This window comes from Syngnathus leptorhynchus, chromosome 14 (genome assembly GCF_054491065.1).
Source record: "Syngnathus leptorhynchus isolate UIUO chromosome 14, UIUO_Slep, whole genome shotgun sequence".
Lineage (NCBI taxonomy): Eukaryota > Metazoa > Chordata > Actinopteri > Syngnathiformes > Syngnathidae > Syngnathus > Syngnathus leptorhynchus.
Genome location: NC_141208.1, coordinates 2,433,156 through 2,451,480, shown reverse-complemented (window position 1 = coordinate 2,451,480; position 18,325 = coordinate 2,433,156). Strand labels below are relative to the sequence as shown.

The following is an 18,325-nucleotide window of genomic DNA, read 5'->3' as shown; positions in this document are numbered from 1 at the left end:
GTTGCTGCGCCTCGCCGGAGCATCACCCAAATTAGCGACTCCAAAACGCCCAGTTTAAGTTTTTTATTTTTTTAAAAAAAATCCTCCCACTGCAGAAAGTCTTTGCAATCAAATTACGATAGTCCGTTTTATTTCTCTCTGCCACAGACACTTGCTCGCTCGTGCAGATGCACGCTAATATGATATGATCGGAATTATATATACTATTATTCCTTTTTGAATTTACAGTGGCGCGGTGAAATGTCCAATGCAGAGAAGGCACAGTGACACGAGTCCATAATTTACAGCCCAAGACGAACACACACACACACATGCACGCGCGGTCCTGCAGTGGATCAATGATCAATGAAAGAGACCCCCCCCCCCATCTCTCTCTCTCTCTCTCTCTCTCTCTCTCTCTCTCTCTCTCTCTCTCTCTCTCTCTCTCTCTCTCTCTCTCTCTCTCATTGGTGATTAAGAGTTTGTACATTTAATGACCAATTTGAACAATTTTCCTTAAAAAGAAAATACATCTGGTCTTTCGTTGTACAGCTAAGGTTATACAGTATACATGTTTAAATATAAAATAATAAATGTACTAAATATAATACCGATAATTCATATCATAAATATAGTATAATAGAATATGATAAGGCGTTTGTGTACATTGTTCACAGCAGTATTGCAATAAAGTTATTTTTCCAGATGGGCTCCACTCCTTACGTCACTTCCGGATGTAATTGTACAGTGCAAGAGAAAAAAAAATCTCGTAGCTGTGTATTTATTTAATCCTGATAGCATCATCTGTCAAAAAAGACGTCAGTATATTTGAGTAAAACCATCCATGTCAAGACACAAAGAGGACTGTCGAAGTGTTGTGCTGCTTGTGCGTACAAATTGGACCACAGCAGCTTTTCTGACAACGTACCGTGAATTCGTAAGTAGCTAGCTCGCATGCTAACAGGCTAATCCTCTAACGCTAGCTGTCTGTCTGGCTAGTTGCCTTGCTAACGCTAGCTGTTTTTATTGACTTATTTATCTAGACAGTATCTCGGCATCAATTCGCAAATTGTTTTTCACGTCCAAACGTCATGCGCTCACTCACGTAGCGTGGCTAGCTGTAAAAAGCAAGCTATATGCCAGAAGGCGCTAACGTTAGAGGTGATCGCATATGATTAATTAGCATATCTGTCTCGGCTGTCGCTCCTGGAGCTCGTGTTCCATTGTCAGTCATAAACACACCTCAGCCCTCTGATCATGGCTGAAACATTTGATGTCGAAATGTGTGTTGTTGTTTTTTTTTTGAAAGATCCATCGGGCTCAGTGACTTCACTGTAAGACCTTGGCACCACTGTGTGCCAGTCTGATCCAAGACCCGGGGACTTTAGAATACAGGTAAAGTCGTGGAGGAATCTTATGCAGTAATTCCTTGCTATTGACACGAGATAAGAAGATCTCTTCTCTTTAAATGTAATGTGCTTCTCCTGTTTTCATTTGGTCTTGCAGAAGATGAATGGTCTGTCCATACGTGAGCTATGCTGCCTGTTCTGCTGCCCTCCTTGCCCCAGTCGCATAGCAGCCAAATTAGCTTTCCTCCCCCCAGAGCCCACATACGCCCTCCTCCCTGACCCAGATCCCGCGTCTGGAGCTGGAACCGCATCGGGTTCCACTACCGGAAGCACCCTCCCTTCTTTGGGAGCTCCCGGACTTCGCTCGCGGTTAGGTGCCGGTAGCGGTGGGGACAGAGGAGGTGGTGGAGGAACCAGCAGTGGAGGAGGTGGTAGTTCTGGAGTAGGGAGTGGATGCGAGAGCAGGTGGAAGCTGCATCTCACGGAGAGAGCAGAGTTTCAGTATTCCCAGCGAGAGCTGGACGTGACCGACGTGTTCCTGACCAGGTCTAGCCGAGGGAACAAGGTTGGGTGCATGTACATACGCTGTGCCCCTAATGCTAGGTGAGTCGTCATTTTTTTTCGTTATGACCTCATATTTTCAGCCGGTGGTTGTCCTTCCCTAATTTCTCTCATTCCCCCCCCCCCCCCCCCCCCCCCCCTCAGGTTCACCGTGTTGTTTTCACATGGCAACGCGGTCGACCTGGGTCAGATGAGCAGCTTCTACATCGGCTTGGGCACGCGCATCAACTGCAATATATTCTCTTACGATTACTCAGGCTACGGGGTCAGTACCGGCAAGCCGTCAGAGAAGAACCTTTACGCTGACATAGATGCCGCCTGGCATGCCTTGCGCTCCCGGTAGGTTTTTTCCACTCGCCGCCATTCGACGAAGAGCAGCAACACACCTTGTCATCAGAAGCCTTGGTGAAATGCCGCCATCTGTTTTTAGGTACGGCATCAGCCCCGAGAACATCATCTTGTACGGGCAAAGCATCGGCACAGTGCCCACAGTGGACTTGGCGTCACGCTTCGAGTGCGCCGCCGTCGTGCTTCATTCTCCTCTCACCTCCGGCATGAGGGTGGCCTTCCCCGACACTAAGAAGACGTACTGCTTCGACGCCTTCCCCAAGTGAGCCTTCACACTTTTATCATCCCACCGGTCTGAGCGATTAGTCGGGACATTTCTGACTTGCCAACAGCAGCGTATGTTTTATGAATTTTCTCCAATCTCCACCCCCCCCCCCCCCCCCCCCCCCCCCCCAGCATCGAGAAGGTGTCAAAGATCCCCTCTCCAGTGCTCATCATCCACGGTACCGAGGACGAGGTGATCGACTTCTCCCACGGCCTGGCCCTGTTTGAGCGCTGCCCGAAGGCCGTGGAGCCCCTCTGGGTGGAGGGCGCCGGTCACAACGACATTGAGCTTTACAGTCAGTACCTCGAGAGGCTACGGCGCTTCATCAACCAGGACCTGGCTGCGCAGCACGCCTAAGAATGGAACAACACTCTCTCTTGCAGCTGCCAGGGTGTGTGCGTGCGTGCGTGCGTGCGTGTGTGTGTTCGAGAAAAGTGTGACTCAGACATACACCATCTGTGTGTCTTTTAAGCAACTTGTTACTTTTTAAAACGATTGCATTAAAATAACAGTCTGTGCAAGATTTGAGCATTTAAAGAAAAGAAAAAAAAAATGTCATCGTGTCGTTATCTGTTGTGTAGTGTTTTGGTAACGTGGGGGGCGGCGGGAGGGGGGGGGGGGGTTTCTACTGAGCTTCGCATTTCAAGTAAAAACAATTGAAAGCTTTCTTCTAACAAACAAAAAAAAAAGTAACAATTGTGTTTTGTTCCAAAAGGCACACAGATGTGATTTAAAAGTGAATGAATGATTGTGCTCCAGGATGTCAAATCTTGGCTTAATATTCATATCACGAATGTGTGAGAGGCAAAAAAAAATGAAGGACGCCCTTGTGACTTGGCTAGTAGCGAGTGAGGGAATTTTTTTTTGGTGTGTGTGTGTGTGTGTGTGTGTGTGTGTGTGTGTGTGTATATGTATGAAGAATACCTCCACAGTTTGACCAGCTTTTTAGTGGACTACAACACTGGTCAGACCTCAACTCATCTGTCAGTGGACATCTAACGGACTGCCAGCTAGTAACTCCCTTGACTTTTTCTTTTGTCCTCACACCACCACTCGACTCCATTGTACAGAAACAAAAAAACAGAACTGGCCACGTTTCCTGGCAGTGCCGTAGCTTTTGCCTTTTTACTCCTCGCTGCTCCTCCTTGACAGGGCTTTGTAATTTGTCCCCGTCTTGCTTTTCTCCCACAAGTCCAGTTGGCCGGAGTGAAGGTTTCGCAAGCCTCATGTTCATTTGCAAACAGTCAAAAGGGGGAAGACACGTGTCAAAGCGAACACGGATCGCGGACGGGACCTCGTGTCATCGAGCGCTAAAACTCAAGAACTCATCATGCCCCTTCATGACATGTTCAAACTCAGGACCACAGCGGAACCTCCAAAGTTGAACATAATCGTCATTTCACATTTTGTCACAATTTTCACGTGACTTTGGAGGTTCCACCGTGTTGGTATCTGGGTCTACCCTTGTGATTTTCAAATGCCCTTGAGCTCGTCGACTCGTGAGGGCCCGCTACTTCCTGTCTGACCCAAGTCATGCATTACCTTCTTACTTTGTGTGGTGCAGGTTCCACCACGCACACACACACACACACACACACACACACACACACACACACACATGCACACCTCTGCACATCCAACACTCATGTACTGTACGACAATATATATATATATATATATATGTGTGTGTGTGTGTGTGTATGTGTCAGATTAAGCATGAAAAAAGCAGGTCTTAAGTTCAGCACTATTGTAATAAGGGTTTAAAAGTGTAAAGTTTGTGTGTCCTTGTTGTCCTCAGTTGGCCAGGCTTCCTTTAGGAGAACCTGTAGGACCAGTTAGTACACCCAAATGAGTGTTCACGTGAGAGCGAGCGAGCGAGCGAGCGTTGTTTCATTTTTGTTTTCCAGCGCCGCTCGGACGGCTCATCTTTTCAAACAGGGAATCTCATCGCTCGTCGTCTTCTTTTGTTGTTGAAATCACGGAGATCTGTTACCACCTTAAACCAGGGATCTGCCAACATGTGTTCAAAGTCTTTATTTTTTTTTTTTTCTCTTAGCATTAGAAGATTAAGAGGCCTCTGTGGTGTTTTCAGGGATCCATCTCGCATGGGTTTTGGGGTTGTAAATGTAAGCGTTTTTGATGCGCCACTAGGGTTGATGTTTATTGTTTCCATCCGCCCTGAACATTTATTGGAGGGTGGAGGAATTGAACAGTGCAAACTGTATGCATGTCTATTGTGTTTTGCAGAGCAAGTGATGATGATGATGGGGTGGGATGTTCTATCTACTATGTATTCTACAGTATATGAGGGCAAAACTAAACCAATGGCATTGGGTCTTTGAAGCGCTTTAAAAAACCAACAAAAAAAAAACCGACGTGTTTGAATTTTTTATTGCTGATTCCAACTAAAGAGTTCTAAGTTTTGTCCTGGGGTCAAGCAGTAGGTGGGTGGGTGGGGGCTACTTGAACAATACTAGTGGACTGTTTATACTGTAAGGTTACTGTACTTACCTATTCTATTCTTTGTATTATGATTTGTAATTTTATGTTGCTTTTTGAACTGAGACTATGATGTAACGGAATCAATACATGGGACTGAATCTTGACCTTTTTCATGGATAATAAAATAAAAGATCACTTATGTACAAAGAAAGACTTGACAGGGATTGGAAAGGTTTGTTCCGGTTTTATGTGGTTTGGTTGGAAATAACACACTTCAAAGTTAGCCAGGGTGTAACAAAGTTATTTATTTACAAATTTTTAGCAACAAATACGATGACAAAATGAATTTAAATTAATAATGGGGGGGGGGGGGACTTTATGCTGATGTTAGGACGGAAACACTGCCCTCTACTGGCTAGGTTTTCCCTCCTTTAAATAAAAAAGTGCTCATTTCTACCCGGACGCAAACATTTCTTTCTGAACATAAAAAACGAACCAACTGCTTACTTTGGTTGAAGAAAACCTATGGGCAAAGTGAAGGGCAAAAAACCCCAACAACTATTAATTACACAGTTAATTGCTGCTGGATGTTGATCCTGGTTATGTTTCTTCATGTCTAAAAAATCAAAACAAAGACATAGCACAAGTTAGTGAGTTAGTGATGCACTCAGAGGATAACAAGTTCAACAAGTTCATTGTCCAGTGCCATCACATGATGATTGTAATATCAGCATCTCTGTTGATGACAATATATTTTTTCAACTTACATTTGACATGTTTTTGTCACATTATTAAATCAATATTGATTCTGAGTCACAAAATGCATTTGCTAATCTTTGCCATTTTCCTTTTGCTGTGGCAGACGATGACTTTGCAGAAAATATACGGATCCACCTTTGACTTTGCAAACACCCCTGGGTGCGACTGTTGGAATGTAATCACTTGCCTTTTTTTTCAGGTAGACACACAGCTATTCCGGTTTAATCTGATCTTGCCAGTAATGGTTTTAAACCGGTTTGAGCCAATACCAAAAACGTGTCCATGTGTGTGTGCACTTACTCTTTGTAGAGAAAGGACAGCTCAGTCAAAGAGCTTAGCTGCTTCTCCAAAGCTATCATCCTGAGCCCGATGTAGCCAGACACAAACAGCAGCAGGACCAACCTACACACACACAAATAGTTACAACAAAACAATATTTATCGTTTCAAGTTTAAGTGCTCTTTAAAGACAAGGAAGCACTTGTCAATAATCGTACCACTTACAGTATCAAGTAAATGAAGAAGACCATGCTAAAGTTGACTCTTTGTCCGCGGGAGAAGAAGAACATAATGGCATCCTTCATCATGTTCCATAACCTTGTTGATGCTAATGAGACAAATGAATTTGCATGAACCTTTCCTCTTTTCCTGATGAGTGAAAAAACAAAAAACGTAAAAGCCTAACACACACCATTGTCCGCCTCTTGTGTTGTAGACGTGCTTCGTGTGGAACTTGCTAAGATACAAATAGGATGAGTTTTACTTCAGAAAAATGACTGGTTTAAGAAAAATATTAAATGTAACGATAACAATATAACCAGTTTGAACATTTTCTTTAGCAATACATTCTTATACCACTAGAGGAAGCCTACGTGCCACTAACCAGTACTTCATATCAATATGTGGCTTGTCAACAAAATCGGAGAGGATGCATCCAGATCATCGTCAAGAAGGTAATGAACGTTAGCTGTCTTACGTTTACTGGCCGATTGAAGGATGTTGTCATCACTACCGCCATATTGTCCCTGGTCCACGTTGTCCTCAAAGCTGGAATGACTGGAGACCTGCTGTTTGTAAATCATCCATATTATGACTAGTTCATTTTCTAGAAGAACAAATCAGCATTCCTGAATGGAATGTTTCACTTATGGTGACTCATAAGATTCAAGTAAGTGTCGATAGCAATATGAAACTCACCATATTGGAATCAGCTTCGTTCTCAGCAGAGGAGCCAAGAGGGCTACTTTTGGCGCTGTCTCCCTGTGTTGTTACCCAAATAGAATTCAAAGAAAAAAAAAAAAAAAAGAACAAATCTGATAATGGCTCGGTATGACGCTATGCACGCTCAGTATTTAGCACACTTACCTGAGCATGTGAGCAGACGCTCTGGAGGAGATTATAGCACATCTCTCGGTTCCTCAAAGACATGAAAAAGTACTGAAGGGGAAAAAATGACATGAGTGATCAGCAATGAGGAAACAAATTGGATTTATTTTAATTTGCATCACTGCAACAAATTAACGCCCATTTACTTTTGAGTAAGATCCGATTGGGTCAATGCTGCTCTAATGAACTGTGACCTTTAGCGTGTCAAACCTTACGCTTCAAATTTACAGGGAAGTGAACAAAATATGTGCTCCTGTTTATTGCCACTCATCACATATTTTGTATTTTAAAAACCTACATAGCATACAACAGGTTCACATTAAGTAGCTGCATGATTGAATTCAAACGGTGCAGCAGCACATGTCGACAGATAATAATAACAATCCTCACTACTTGATGTTTTTCCATCAACTTCCTACAATGATTTTTCATTTATAATCATTTTAAACTCTTAAAATACATTGCAAAAGCATTATCCGACCTTGTCGCCATCAGCGGTTTTTATGGACAGCATGGACAAAGCTGAGTTTAGTTTCTTCACCTCAGTGATGATGGATGTTGGCATGATTACCTGCAAGGTGCACAGCCCCTGCTTAGAAGCAGCACAGTATGATCGGGTACACAGTTTTCCATCATCCTACCCTGGTCTCTTTGAGCAGCACGGATGAGAAGAAACACACGTGCTTTTCCGTAATGAAAAGTTTTCCATGATAAGGCACTTCTTTTTGCAGGGAGCAAACAAAAGCTGGGGAAAACAACGGAATTAACATTCAAATGATTGTGAGCCACTTATCGTTTGACCCTTAGATGCATAGTTTGAAACATTAACCCTAGTTTGAAACTCTAAGCCTACTTTGAAACTATATAAAGTAATTTTGTTTGGATTGTAAAGGTTAACATTTTGGAAATGACTGTCCACAAAAATGCCAACTCACTATGTGTAAGCTTCTCTTCTTCTGGGATTTCCTGGAAGACTTTGTGGAAGCTTCTATTGTGTTTCAAGAAACTCTGAAACGAATACAAAAAAACAACCAAAAAAACAAATATATCCATTTACATGGTCACTGGCCACAACATTTGGCCTTGCATTACAGGACATTGTGTAGGTGTGTCAAGTGAAGCGTCCCAAGAGTGTGTAATGAGAACAATTAATCAAATGTTCTGCCAAAATAAGAGTGAAGGAAGCAGGAAGTACATTTCTACTGATGAGCCCATCATGCCGATCAACGCCCTCCTCCGTCTTCTCCCTGAGAACACATTTATGTCAGGGAGTAGATTGGTAGACAACATTCATGAGTGATGTCCTACTACAATTATAAAGGTAAGTTGACCTGATGCTGTTGGAATTTTGATTTAGTTCCTGGATATCCTGTTCAACATCCTCCAGACTTGTTCTGTGTTTCTTGAGGAGCAAATGGGTGGAGCCTCTGCGGTGGCTGAGGCCTCCTGTTGCATCCTGAGACCTGATGACAAAGGCCAAAGGGAATGTGTGATGTAGCTGTGGATGGTAGACATGTCCAAATGTTTTTTGCACCATGAGTTAGTTCACTGCCGGAGCTTAAGGGCACTAAAAAAATATATATATATGCCCGAGCCTCTTGTAGGATTGGATTGAAATGGTGACCATCCATCATTTGAGTTGCCTATCCAAGATCTAGAATTTAAATGTTAGACTTTTGGAATCTTTGCTTCTCTTACACTTTCACTTTTAGCAAGACAGTACAATGCACAGCTCATGTTCAGATCTAGTAATCCTCCAAATTTCGAATATAAATACCACCTAACAAACTTTAGGACCATTACCATGATGACCAACATTACAATAGGATAGTAGGCCCATGTGTTCATCCAAAAACAATTCGCTCAAGTTTCAATCTTAAAGCACTTTCATTTTACGAATGGTTTGAATCGAATACTGTGCTGAAGAATAGGAAATAAAATGAAAAACATAATGATTGAATGAAAATGTATTCCACACACATTCAATGAAAAACTGTCCCAAGATAAAAGTTTCAATCAAATACTATAAGACTAAAAAGGTTAAATACAACAGAACTGTACTTCTTTCATTTTGGATCAATGCGTAGTAGTGCTGACAGGACAAACCAGAGTGTAACTTCCTTGTGTGACATACTTACAACATAGAGCTGTCCAGTGAGAACTTCCTGTTCTTCAGACTCATCATGGAAACATAACACGCCAATGCGCTCTCACATATATCCACTAATGAGCAAAAAATCATCAGAAAAGTACAGAGCACCTGTCCGTGACTTCATTCCTGCGACTGAATGACAGGCAGGAAAGGAAATTCGGAGAAAACACAAGGTGTGAGGACAACCCACAACATGCTGGATCGGCCAATTAGATGTGAGCACGAGTTGGGCTTTGTCAGAAGTCAACCAATTGGAGTAAATCTAGACCTACCCAGGCAACGGTTGCTAATGGTTACCACACTGTGTCACGAGATGGTAACCAGCTTAGCCAGCACTGATAAGCATCAGACATTTCATACCTCTATGTCACATTTGCTCGTTTAAAAATAAACTTCATGTAGCTATTAGCTCATTACCTCAACATGTAAGTAATAAATGAAAGCATTTGAATAAACATTGAACCAAGGTACACATTTTTGCAAAAATCTTTATCAATGCAAGTTTGCAAGCAGGACTATAATAATACATTTTGGAACCATTGTACAAAAAAAAAGGAATTAAATGTGGATTTCTGACATTTTTTTAATCAGCAAAAAAAACATTTTTCCACACAAAAGAATCAGTGCTTGAAATTAAATGGTTAAAAAAAATTCTTAATTCTAATTCTTTTTTTTGAAGTGGAATTCTTACTGTAATCATGACAGTTAGATTTTTCACACATCAAATCATTTGAACTTCACCCTATAGCCAAGATTGGTGTGCTGATTGTTATCTTGAACATTTCCTATCACTGGCGCAAAGCTAGCAGAAATGTTTTCATTTTCAGTCCAACGGTTTGATAAGTGGAATGTGCGACTGTGTTCCGTCAAACCGAAAATGGTTCCGAGGAATTTTAGAGTTCAAGTGAAAACTTATGTTTTTTTGTCTTTGGAGTCATTGTGGTTTTAACTTTCATCAAGTTGAATGATGCCAAAAATGGGCGTCATTTCGTTAGAATTGTCCAATTATCACCTGAGTGACATTTTGAAATGCTCAAATGACACATCACATTAACGTCTACTGTTAAAAAAAAAAAAAAAAAAAAAAAGTAACGTTTGTTTGCTAGTTGGCAGCCAATTTCCTGGTTCGGAGGATAGTGGGGGTGAGGGCGGGTGTGGCACTTTGCCCTTTTATTTAAGTTTTGACCATGATTTTTCCCTAATGAAGTGGCCTGTAATTAGGTACACCTAAAAATGGCGGTGTACCTAATAGAGTGTCCGAGTGACGTCACAGATCAAACAGCCAATCAGAAAGTGGGGGTGAGGGCGGGTGTGGCACTTTTCACTTTTATTTAAGTTTTGACCATGATTTTTCCCTAATGAAGTGGCCTGTGATTAGGTACACCTAAAAATGGCGGTGTACCTAATATAGTGTCCGAGTGACGTCACAGATCAATTAGCCAATCAGAAAGTGGGGGTGAGGGCGGGTGTGGCACTTTTCACTTTTATTTAAGTTTTGACCATGATTTTTTCCCTAATGAAGTGGCCTGTTATTAGGTACACCTGAAAATGGCGGTGTACCTAATGGAGTGTCCGAGTGACGTCACAGATCAACCAGCCAATCAGAAAGCGGGGGTGAGGGCGGGTGTGGCACTTTTCACTTTTATTTAAGTTTTGACCATGATTTTTCCCTAATGAAGTGGCCTGTGATTAGGTACACCTAAAAATGGCGGTGTACCTAATATAGTGTCCGAGTGACGTCACAGATCAATTAGCCAATCAGAAAGTGGGGGTGAGGGCGGGTGTGGCACTTTTCACTTTTATTTAAGTTTTGACCATGATTTTTTCCCTAATGAAGTGGCCTGTTATTAGGTACACCTGAAAATGGCGGTGTACCTAATGGAGTGTCCGAGTGACGTCACAGATCAACCAGCCAATCAGAAAGCGGGGGTGAGGGCGGGTGTGGCACTTTTCACTTTTATTTAAGTTTTGACCATGATTTTTCCCTAATGAAGTGGCCTGTCATTAGGTACACCTGAAAATGGCGGTGTACCTAATGGAGTGTCCGAGTGACGTCACAGATCAACCAGCCAATCAGAAAGTGGGGGTGAGGGCGGGTGTGGCACTTTTCACTTTCATTTAAACTTTGACCATGATTTTTTTCCCTAATGAAGTGGCCTGTAATTAGGTACACCTAAAAATGGCGGTGTACCTAATAGAGTGTCCCAGTGACGTCACAGATCAATTAGCCAATCAGAAAGTGGGGGTGAGGGCGGGTGTGGCACTTTTCACTTTTATTTAAGTTTTGACAATGATTTTTCCCTAATGAAGTGGCCTGTTATTAGGTACACCTGAAAATGGCGGTGTACCTAATGGAGTGTCCGAGTGACGTCACAGATCAAACAGCCAATCAGAAAGTGGGGGTGAGGGCGGGTGTGGCACTTTTCACTTTTATTTAAGTTTTGACCATGATTTTTCCCTAATGAAGTGGCCTGTCATTAGGTACACCTAAAAATGGCGGTGTACCTAATAGAGTGTCCCAGTGACGTCACAGATCAATTAGCCAATCAGAAAGTGGGGGTGAGGGCGGGTGTGGCACTTTTCACTTTTATTTAAGTTTTGACAATGATTTTTCCCTAATGAAGTGGCCTGTTATTAGGTACACCTGAAAATGGCGGTGTACCTAATGGAGTGTCCGAGTGACGTCACAGATCAAACAGCCAATCAGAAAGTGGGGGTGAGGGCGGGTGTGGCACTTTTCACTTTCAGTTAAACTTTTTCCCTAATGACCTGTAATTAAGTACACCTGTGTCCGAGTGACGTCACAGATCAACCAGCCAATCAGAAAGTGGGGGGTTGTTCGGGTGTGGCACTTTTCACTTTTATTTAAGTTTTGACCATGATTTTTCCCTAATGAAGTGGCCTGTTATTAGGTACACCTGAAAATGGCGGTGTACCTAATGGAGTGTCCGAGTGACGTCACAGATCAACCAGCCAATCAGAAAGCGGGGGTGAGGGCGGGTGTGGCACTTTTCACTTTTATTTAAGTTTTGACCATGATTTTTCCCTAATGAAGTGGCCTGTCATTAGGTACACCTGAAAATGGCGGTGTACCTAATGGAGTGTCCGAGTGACGTCACAGATCAACCAGCCAATCAGAAAGTGGGGGTGAGGGCGGGTGTGGCACTTTTCACTTTCATTTAAACTTTGACCATGATTTTTTTCCCTAATGAAGTGGCCTGTAATTAGGTACACCTAAAAATGGCGGTGTACCTAATAGAGTGTCCGAGTGACGTCACAGATCAATTAGCCAATCAGAAAGTGGGGGTGAGGGCGGGTGTGGCACTTTTCACTTTTATTTAAGTTTTGACAATGATTTTTCCCTAATGAAGTGGCCTGTTATTAGGTACACCTGAAAATGGCGGTGTACCTAATGGAGTGTCCGAGTGACGTCACAGATCAAACAGCCAATCAGAAAGTGGGGGTGAGGGCGGGTGTGGCACTTTTCACTTTCAGTTCAACTTTTTCCCTAATTACCTGTAATTAGATACACCTGTGTCCGAGTGACGTCACAGATCAACCAGCCAATCAGAAAGTGGGGGTGAGGGCGGGTGTGGCACTTTTGACTTTTATTTAAGTTTTGACCATAATTTTTCCCTAATGAAGTGGCCTGTCATTGGGTACACCTGAAAATGGCGGTGTACCTAATGGAGTGTCCGAGTGACGTCACAGATCAACCTATCTAGGCTCTATCTTTGTCTCCCTCTAGTGGACACCAAACGAGCACATTCCACACCAGCCCAGAAAAATAAATAAAAAATAATAATAATCCAGTGCCATTGTGCTGTATATCCAATCATCTGCTTTTAATACAAAGTCAAGATATTATATCTACATCTATGCTTGGAAAGGAAAGAACGGGTACAGAAGTGAAGGAGGATGGCCCTCAAACACACAATCTCGTCACTACGCCTCGTGTGTGCATCCTCTTGACACAACAATTGGTTAGAAAGCGAAGGAATTACATATTTCCATATATGTCACGCACTGTCAAGACTTCTAGACCTCACATCGATTTCATATCGGAATAATTTTTAAAATGTGCAGCTGAGCCATCTGTCCAAAATACACTTGCTACCGTGTGCTTCAGCAAACTACATCTGAGCTTCTCCTCTGATGCCCTGTGACCTTTTTCTTAGGATTACTCATGTTGTTGCTATGGAGGTCAAACAGGAAAGGGCGGGGGCGGGTTTTTTTTTGGGCATCGAAAGGTCATCGCTGTAAACTTAAACTAGGACTTCCTCTAAAATACATCTCTAACAGTTGGACATCAGTGATCAGTATGAAAGAGCACCCTACACAGAGGGCATACTTTGTAATCGAGTAAATAAGTAAAAAAAAAAAAAAGAAAAAAACACCAAATAAACAAAAAAATAAAACACATTGGTTATAGTTACTAGCTAGATACTCCGATAAAAACAAAGCGTAACAAAAAAATAACAAAGCGTAACAAAATAGTATCTTTAAAAAAAAAAAAAAAATCCACATGAAATAAATATGACACGATAAGGCTTGTTTTTTTTTGCGACATTAAGAACTACATCACGTTCCGTCTTGTGCTCGGCTGTGTTGTTGGGCAGTATGTACAAAATTGGGCATCCATTTTGCCACACTGACAACGCTGTGCTGTTGAGTTACCACGCGGGATCAGTTCAGCGTCTGCTCAATTCAAATCAAGCGGCAAGTTCGGATGTTCTGTACATGGAATTTTCACGGGTTGTTGATAGTCAACTAAGTGGCAGGGAATAAAATTTCACTACAGTGGTGCCTTGAGATCCATTTTTGGAACTTAAACCATGGAAATGTCATAATCCATTCCAAGATCCCCCAAAACCCAACAACCTATGAAATATGAGTTACTTAAAGGGTTACAAAACCGCGACAATATTTGTTAGCCCATCTATGGCATTTTGTATTGTTTGTTAGCATTAAGATAACAGGACCTATCTAAAGCAAAGCAATTTTTGTTTGAGGTTTAGTTTGACAGCAAAAGTCAACTTGGAGTAGCAATAAACCTCTTGAAGGCCCCCTATTTTTTTTCTTTTTTTGGAATAACTGTTGATAATCTGTCAAACTACTGCTTGATGTTTTTTGCACAAACAAAAAAAACTCACTCACGACTCATTTCAACTTGTCACCAGTATCTCAAGGCACCGCTGTATGTGAACAAAGATTATTTCTCTTTCCCTTTTATGCCAAGCAATGAGATGAACTTCCATTCTCATTTCAAAATTGTGTACGATAATAGTTAAGCATGAGAGCAAAAGCAGCATGTTAAAACAAATCAGTGTAAGGCAATGATAATGAAGAAAAACACACACACACAACATGAGACAAAATAAGAAAAGGTCTTTCATCGTCCACAAAACGGGCCTGGCGCCACGAAGAGGAGCGGAGGGACGATGGAGGACCAACACAAGCAAAAGAGCAAGCAAGCTTTTGTCCAAGGCGCCGGACGATAGCGGCCAGCCCGGTCCGGAATATTTCAGAGTCTCTCTCGGCCAGACATGACAATTCGTGGTCGATTGGCTCGTGTTGGCACTGTGCGTCGGATATTAGCAACGTCCGCTCTGTCTTGATAGCGGACCTCCGGGGCGGGGCGGGGCGGTCACGTCTCAAGCGAGGCTTCCGACACCTTAGAAAGAGACTCACGTACACATAGAAACGTTGACCTTTGTGACCCATGAGTACACCAAAGCGATAGATACAAAGTTGAGGATAAAAAGCCCATTAAGGGTGCAGCAAATATCCAGGCTCTTTGTGTGTGTGTTGTTTTTTTTTTTTTTTAGTATTTCTACACAGAGAGAATGGTAAATTCCTGTTTTTTTGTGTTTCACTGGTATTGGAGATAGTTGACCACGACACATATGTATTATTATACGTCCTTCACACTTGGAACACTGAGGTAAGTATATGGATTAAACATGGAGAGTCTAGCGCAGCTCAGAAAAGAGCGTGGCTGTTGTTAGACACAGATTTGTTGTTGTTGTTTTTTTTTTCGATGTTGTTGTCGTCCTTGTTGGCGTAGATCTTTCCTCTTTTGTCTTTTTGCTCCTTCTTTGCTGTTGCGTCTTGCTTTATGTTGCATAGTGGTCAAAGCTACCCAAGTACTCCAGAGCAGCCTGGTAACAGAATTGGTACTCATCCTGCATGAGAGAAAATCATTTTGAATGATAAAAAAATATATATTATTAGTATTAAATAGAATTCAAATAATAAATAAATAAATAAATAAATAAATAAATAAATAAATAATAATTGTGAGAAGAACATGGCGACGTACCTCGGTCTGCACCATGGCTGGTCTCTGTGTCCGCAGCATTTTGACAGTCTGGAAAATGTCCACCGCCCCTTCATAGCGCATCCTCTCCAGCACAATGCTCAGAGTGATGAAGACCCCCGTCCGACCCACGCCAGCACTGCAGCCAAAATTGCAATCGTTTACCCCGAGTGCCCTCTGAGGGAAGGGGGGGGGGGGGGGGGGGGGTTGAGGAACGTTATCGGGCGACATCTCACCTGCAATGAACACTGATGGGTCCATCCTGGCCAAATTGCTCTTTAGTTTTATGCACTTGGCCAATGAAATCAATGAAGCCTTCACCGGATTTGGGCACGCCTTGCTCGGGCCAGTCAGTGAACTGGAACTGACGGACTGTTCGTGATTGGCCGTCCTGAGGGTGAGTTAGAAAGGCAATTTTATAGAAGTTTTCACTCAGATGGTGAAAAGATATTTCATCATCTCTATTGTAATGTTTTAACTTCCTATTTGCAACGTTCCTATTTGATATAAACAATAAAAGTTGTGACCCATTTATTCATCCATTTGAGGAAACACGGCATCACTATTGTAAAAAAAATGGAACTGACTGCTCAGTGAGCCAACTGGCTGGCAATTTCCTTTTTTTTTGGCCTTCTAATGATTCCAGTTATCTGACCCCCGGATCAGCGGCTGTGGTGAACTCGCCTCTCTGGAGGCAATAACATCTTTTCTCCTCCGCTCAGCCTTTCTGACTCCCCTTTAATGGAGATCAATACAGCATCTGTTCATGTGGCGTCTGGGCAGGACAGGCTTAACTGGCCTTATCTATGACGTGCAGTCACCCACGCAAATGAGCTGTCAGCTACTTTACCCACAAATGGTGCAACATGCAAAGGAGAATGGAAACTCACCCGGGCGTCTGTGACTTTAAACTCCCGCAGGATGTACTGGGGCATGTTGTACTCGGCCATGGGGTCCACCACAAAGTACTGGTACCTGGCGGAACGTTCGGCAGGCCAGTACTGGTGACACTTCTCCTGCGATGAGACACACAGAAAAAAAAAAAAAAGAAAAAGGCAGTTAGTGGGAGACGCAGACCTCCCTTTCTCAGATCCGCCCAACTGCAAAATTACCGGTCGAACCCGTTTCGGGAGATGAATTACGCCGCACACCATGCGGGATTTATGCCATTCGTGAAAACAAAGCTCGGTACGCTGAGGGCAGAAATGCTGACGGAGCTTTCGTGTCGGATGCCATTAGATTCAGCAGGTGAAGCTAATGTAAATATGAAATACTAATGAGCTCACATTAGTGCCTGACGTGGAGTTATTACATCGCGCTTGGATCCTGGAAACATTTTTGCCACTAAGTCGGTGTGCGTTGTCCTTACCCGGCCCATCTCTCTCAGTTTAGTGAGCATGACCACGATGGTTGAGTTGTGCTCCCACAGCATCCTCCAGAAGTCTTCTGTAGTCTCTGCCAATGGACCCTGGGTGGCGATGTAGCCTTTCTGCTGCCTACACACACACACAGCAACTACTAAGTGTTCGAGAATCTTCTCAAAAACTCTCTTTTTTTTTTTTTTAGCACGACTTTTCTTTTCTCAAGAAGTAGAGCATGCGTCTGGATGCCCGAAGCGTCTTCGCCCTCAATCTTTTTGACGTAGACGGTGCCGTGCAGCGGTAAGGCGAGAGCTGACTTGATGTGACAGACGCAAGCATTGTGCTGAAAACCTTTCCACTCCATTCGCTCGTCAAGCCTTCAGCGGAGGACAAAGAGGCCAAGTCCTATTCATGTTCCTCTTGATGTCGACGTACCTGTAACCGTCGATGTAGCTGGCGTTTATGTAGTCGGAGCCCTCCAGGCCTCTGATTGGTTGGAGACACACTCGGGTGGTTTCGTAGGGCATGATGTTGACGAGCCGATTCTTGAATTTGTTGCAGGGGAGGTTGGCGGTGACGAAGCGGGACGTGTGCGCTTTGGTGTTGGCCAATCGCTGCACGGAGAAGAAATGTCAAATTTCAAAAGGGAGTCAAGCTACAATTACACCATTGCTTTTCCTTAAGCTGGATTTTTCCAATTTTATGACAATTAATGAATTGGGATCGATTAATATGACGCATTTGTTTCTGAGCGCACCTTAAACTCCAGCTCCATGCCGGTGACATGCTCGCCGCTCTCCACCTTGGCCAGCTTCTGCATGTACGAGTAAAGACTCCTGGCCGCCACCTCCGTGTTCCCGCAAGCCACGGCTTCCAGCAGCGCCTCGTGAATGAAGCTGTACTGATCCTCGGTTTGCACCATGTAGTTCCTCTGCGAGCGCATCAAGGTGACGTGACCGTAGATGTCGGCGGTCCGCTCGTGTCGGATGCGCTCCAGCATGGCGTCGATGACGATGAAGCAGCCGGTGCGGCCCACGCCGGCGCTGAACGGGAGGACAAAGGTCAGTATAGAAATAGTGGCCATACGATGTGTCAAACAGCGCCGACTACTGGCAAGGAGGACCGCAGTATTGGCGGCTGGTTTCGGCAGCCTCCGTGAGTACTCGATACCTTGAAATAAGCACCTTAGTGTCCGGCCTACCTGCAGTGGGCGATGATGGGGCCGGCATCCGGAGGATTGCAGGCTTTGACCCGACGCAGGAAGTTCAGGAACGGGGTCGGGTACTCTGGAACGCCGTGATCCGGCCAGGAGGTAAACTGGAACTGGCGCACCTCTCGTCGTTCACTGCTGCCGCTCTGATGTGTGAAAAGAAACATCCACATCACATTACGAGGCTTCAAATGT

General features: G+C 43.5%; 3 protein-coding genes across 4 annotated transcripts in view; 1 reads left to right on the top strand and 2 right to left on the bottom strand.

Moving 5' to 3' along the window:
- The first annotated feature begins 698 nt into the window (after positions 1 to 698).
- On the top strand, positions 699 to 5,251 carry LOC147045916 (alpha/beta hydrolase domain-containing protein 17A-like). The gene is made up of 6 exons (XM_085930259.1): positions 699 to 916; positions 1,289 to 1,374; positions 1,486 to 1,931; positions 2,034 to 2,228; positions 2,320 to 2,499; positions 2,634 to 5,251. Exons 3-6 carry the CDS (start codon positions 1,489 to 1,491, stop codon positions 2,857 to 2,859), a joined length of 1,044 nt encoding a protein of 347 aa, XP_085786385.1. The 5' UTR covers positions 699 to 916; positions 1,289 to 1,374; positions 1,486 to 1,488; the 3' UTR covers positions 2,860 to 5,251.
- On the bottom strand, positions 5,230 to 9,373 carry LOC147045915 (uncharacterized). Of its 2 annotated transcripts, none has more exons than XM_085930257.1 (13): positions 9,227 to 9,373; positions 8,420 to 8,551; positions 8,284 to 8,335; positions 8,024 to 8,096; positions 7,730 to 7,833; positions 7,570 to 7,659; positions 7,068 to 7,139; positions 6,900 to 6,962; positions 6,679 to 6,769; positions 6,394 to 6,438; positions 6,207 to 6,309; positions 6,004 to 6,105; positions 5,230 to 5,560 (listed from the first exon to the last, which is right to left on the bottom strand). In XM_085930257.1, exons 1-13 carry the CDS (start codon positions 9,328 to 9,330, stop codon positions 5,545 to 5,547), a joined length of 1,047 nt encoding a protein of 348 aa, XP_085786383.1. In that variant the 5' UTR covers positions 9,331 to 9,373; the 3' UTR covers positions 5,230 to 5,544. The 2 variants fall into 2 exon arrangements, with proteins under 2 accessions (XP_085786383.1, XP_085786384.1); XM_085930258.1 differs by having other exon boundaries at positions 6,679 to 6,766.
- Positions 9,374 to 13,073: 3,700 nt separating this feature from the next.
- The window catches only part of ptprsb (protein tyrosine phosphatase receptor type Sb), a 40,790-nt gene continuing 35,538 nt past the window's right edge, over positions 13,074 to 18,325 (bottom strand). Inside the window, exons 27-34 of the mRNA XM_085929615.1 lie at positions 18,122 to 18,276; positions 17,678 to 17,963; positions 17,356 to 17,534; positions 16,929 to 17,055; positions 16,450 to 16,575; positions 15,796 to 15,950; positions 15,563 to 15,698; positions 13,074 to 15,425 (exon numbers count right to left, since the gene is read on the bottom strand). Of these exons, the coding sequence (XP_085785741.1) occupies positions 15,357 to 15,425; positions 15,563 to 15,698; positions 15,796 to 15,950; positions 16,450 to 16,575; positions 16,929 to 17,055; positions 17,356 to 17,534; positions 17,678 to 17,963; positions 18,122 to 18,276 (1,233 nt within the window). The 3' untranslated portion in view covers positions 13,074 to 15,356. The remainder of the gene's footprint in view (positions 15,426 to 15,562; positions 15,699 to 15,795; positions 15,951 to 16,449; positions 16,576 to 16,928; positions 17,056 to 17,355; positions 17,535 to 17,677; positions 17,964 to 18,121; positions 18,277 to 18,325) is intronic.

Excerpts from the sequence above, each read along its gene's own strand:
- LOC147045916 (XM_085930259.1), top strand. The coding sequence starts at position 1,489 with ATGAATGGTCTGTCCATACGTGAGCTATGCTGCCTGTTCTGCTGCCCT. Across the intron at positions 1,932-2,033 it reads CGCTGTGCCCCTAATGCTAG|GTTCACCGTGTTGTTTTCAC; the intron begins GTGAGTCGTCAT and ends CCCCCCCCTCAG. Across the intron at positions 2,229-2,319 it reads TGGCATGCCTTGCGCTCCCG|GTACGGCATCAGCCCCGAGA; the intron begins GTAGGTTTTTTC and ends ATCTGTTTTTAG.
- LOC147045915 (XM_085930257.1), bottom strand. The coding sequence starts at position 9,330 with ATGATTTTTTGCTCATTAGTGGATATATGTGAGAGCGCATTGGCGTGT. Across the intron at positions 8,336-8,419 it reads CAAAATTCCAACAGCATCAG|GGAGAAGACGGAGGAGGGCG; the intron begins GTCAACTTACCT and ends ATGTGTTCTCAG. Across the intron at positions 6,310-6,393 it reads AACACAAGAGGCGGACAATG|CATCAACAAGGTTATGGAAC; the intron begins GTGTGTGTTAGG and ends TTGTCTCATTAG.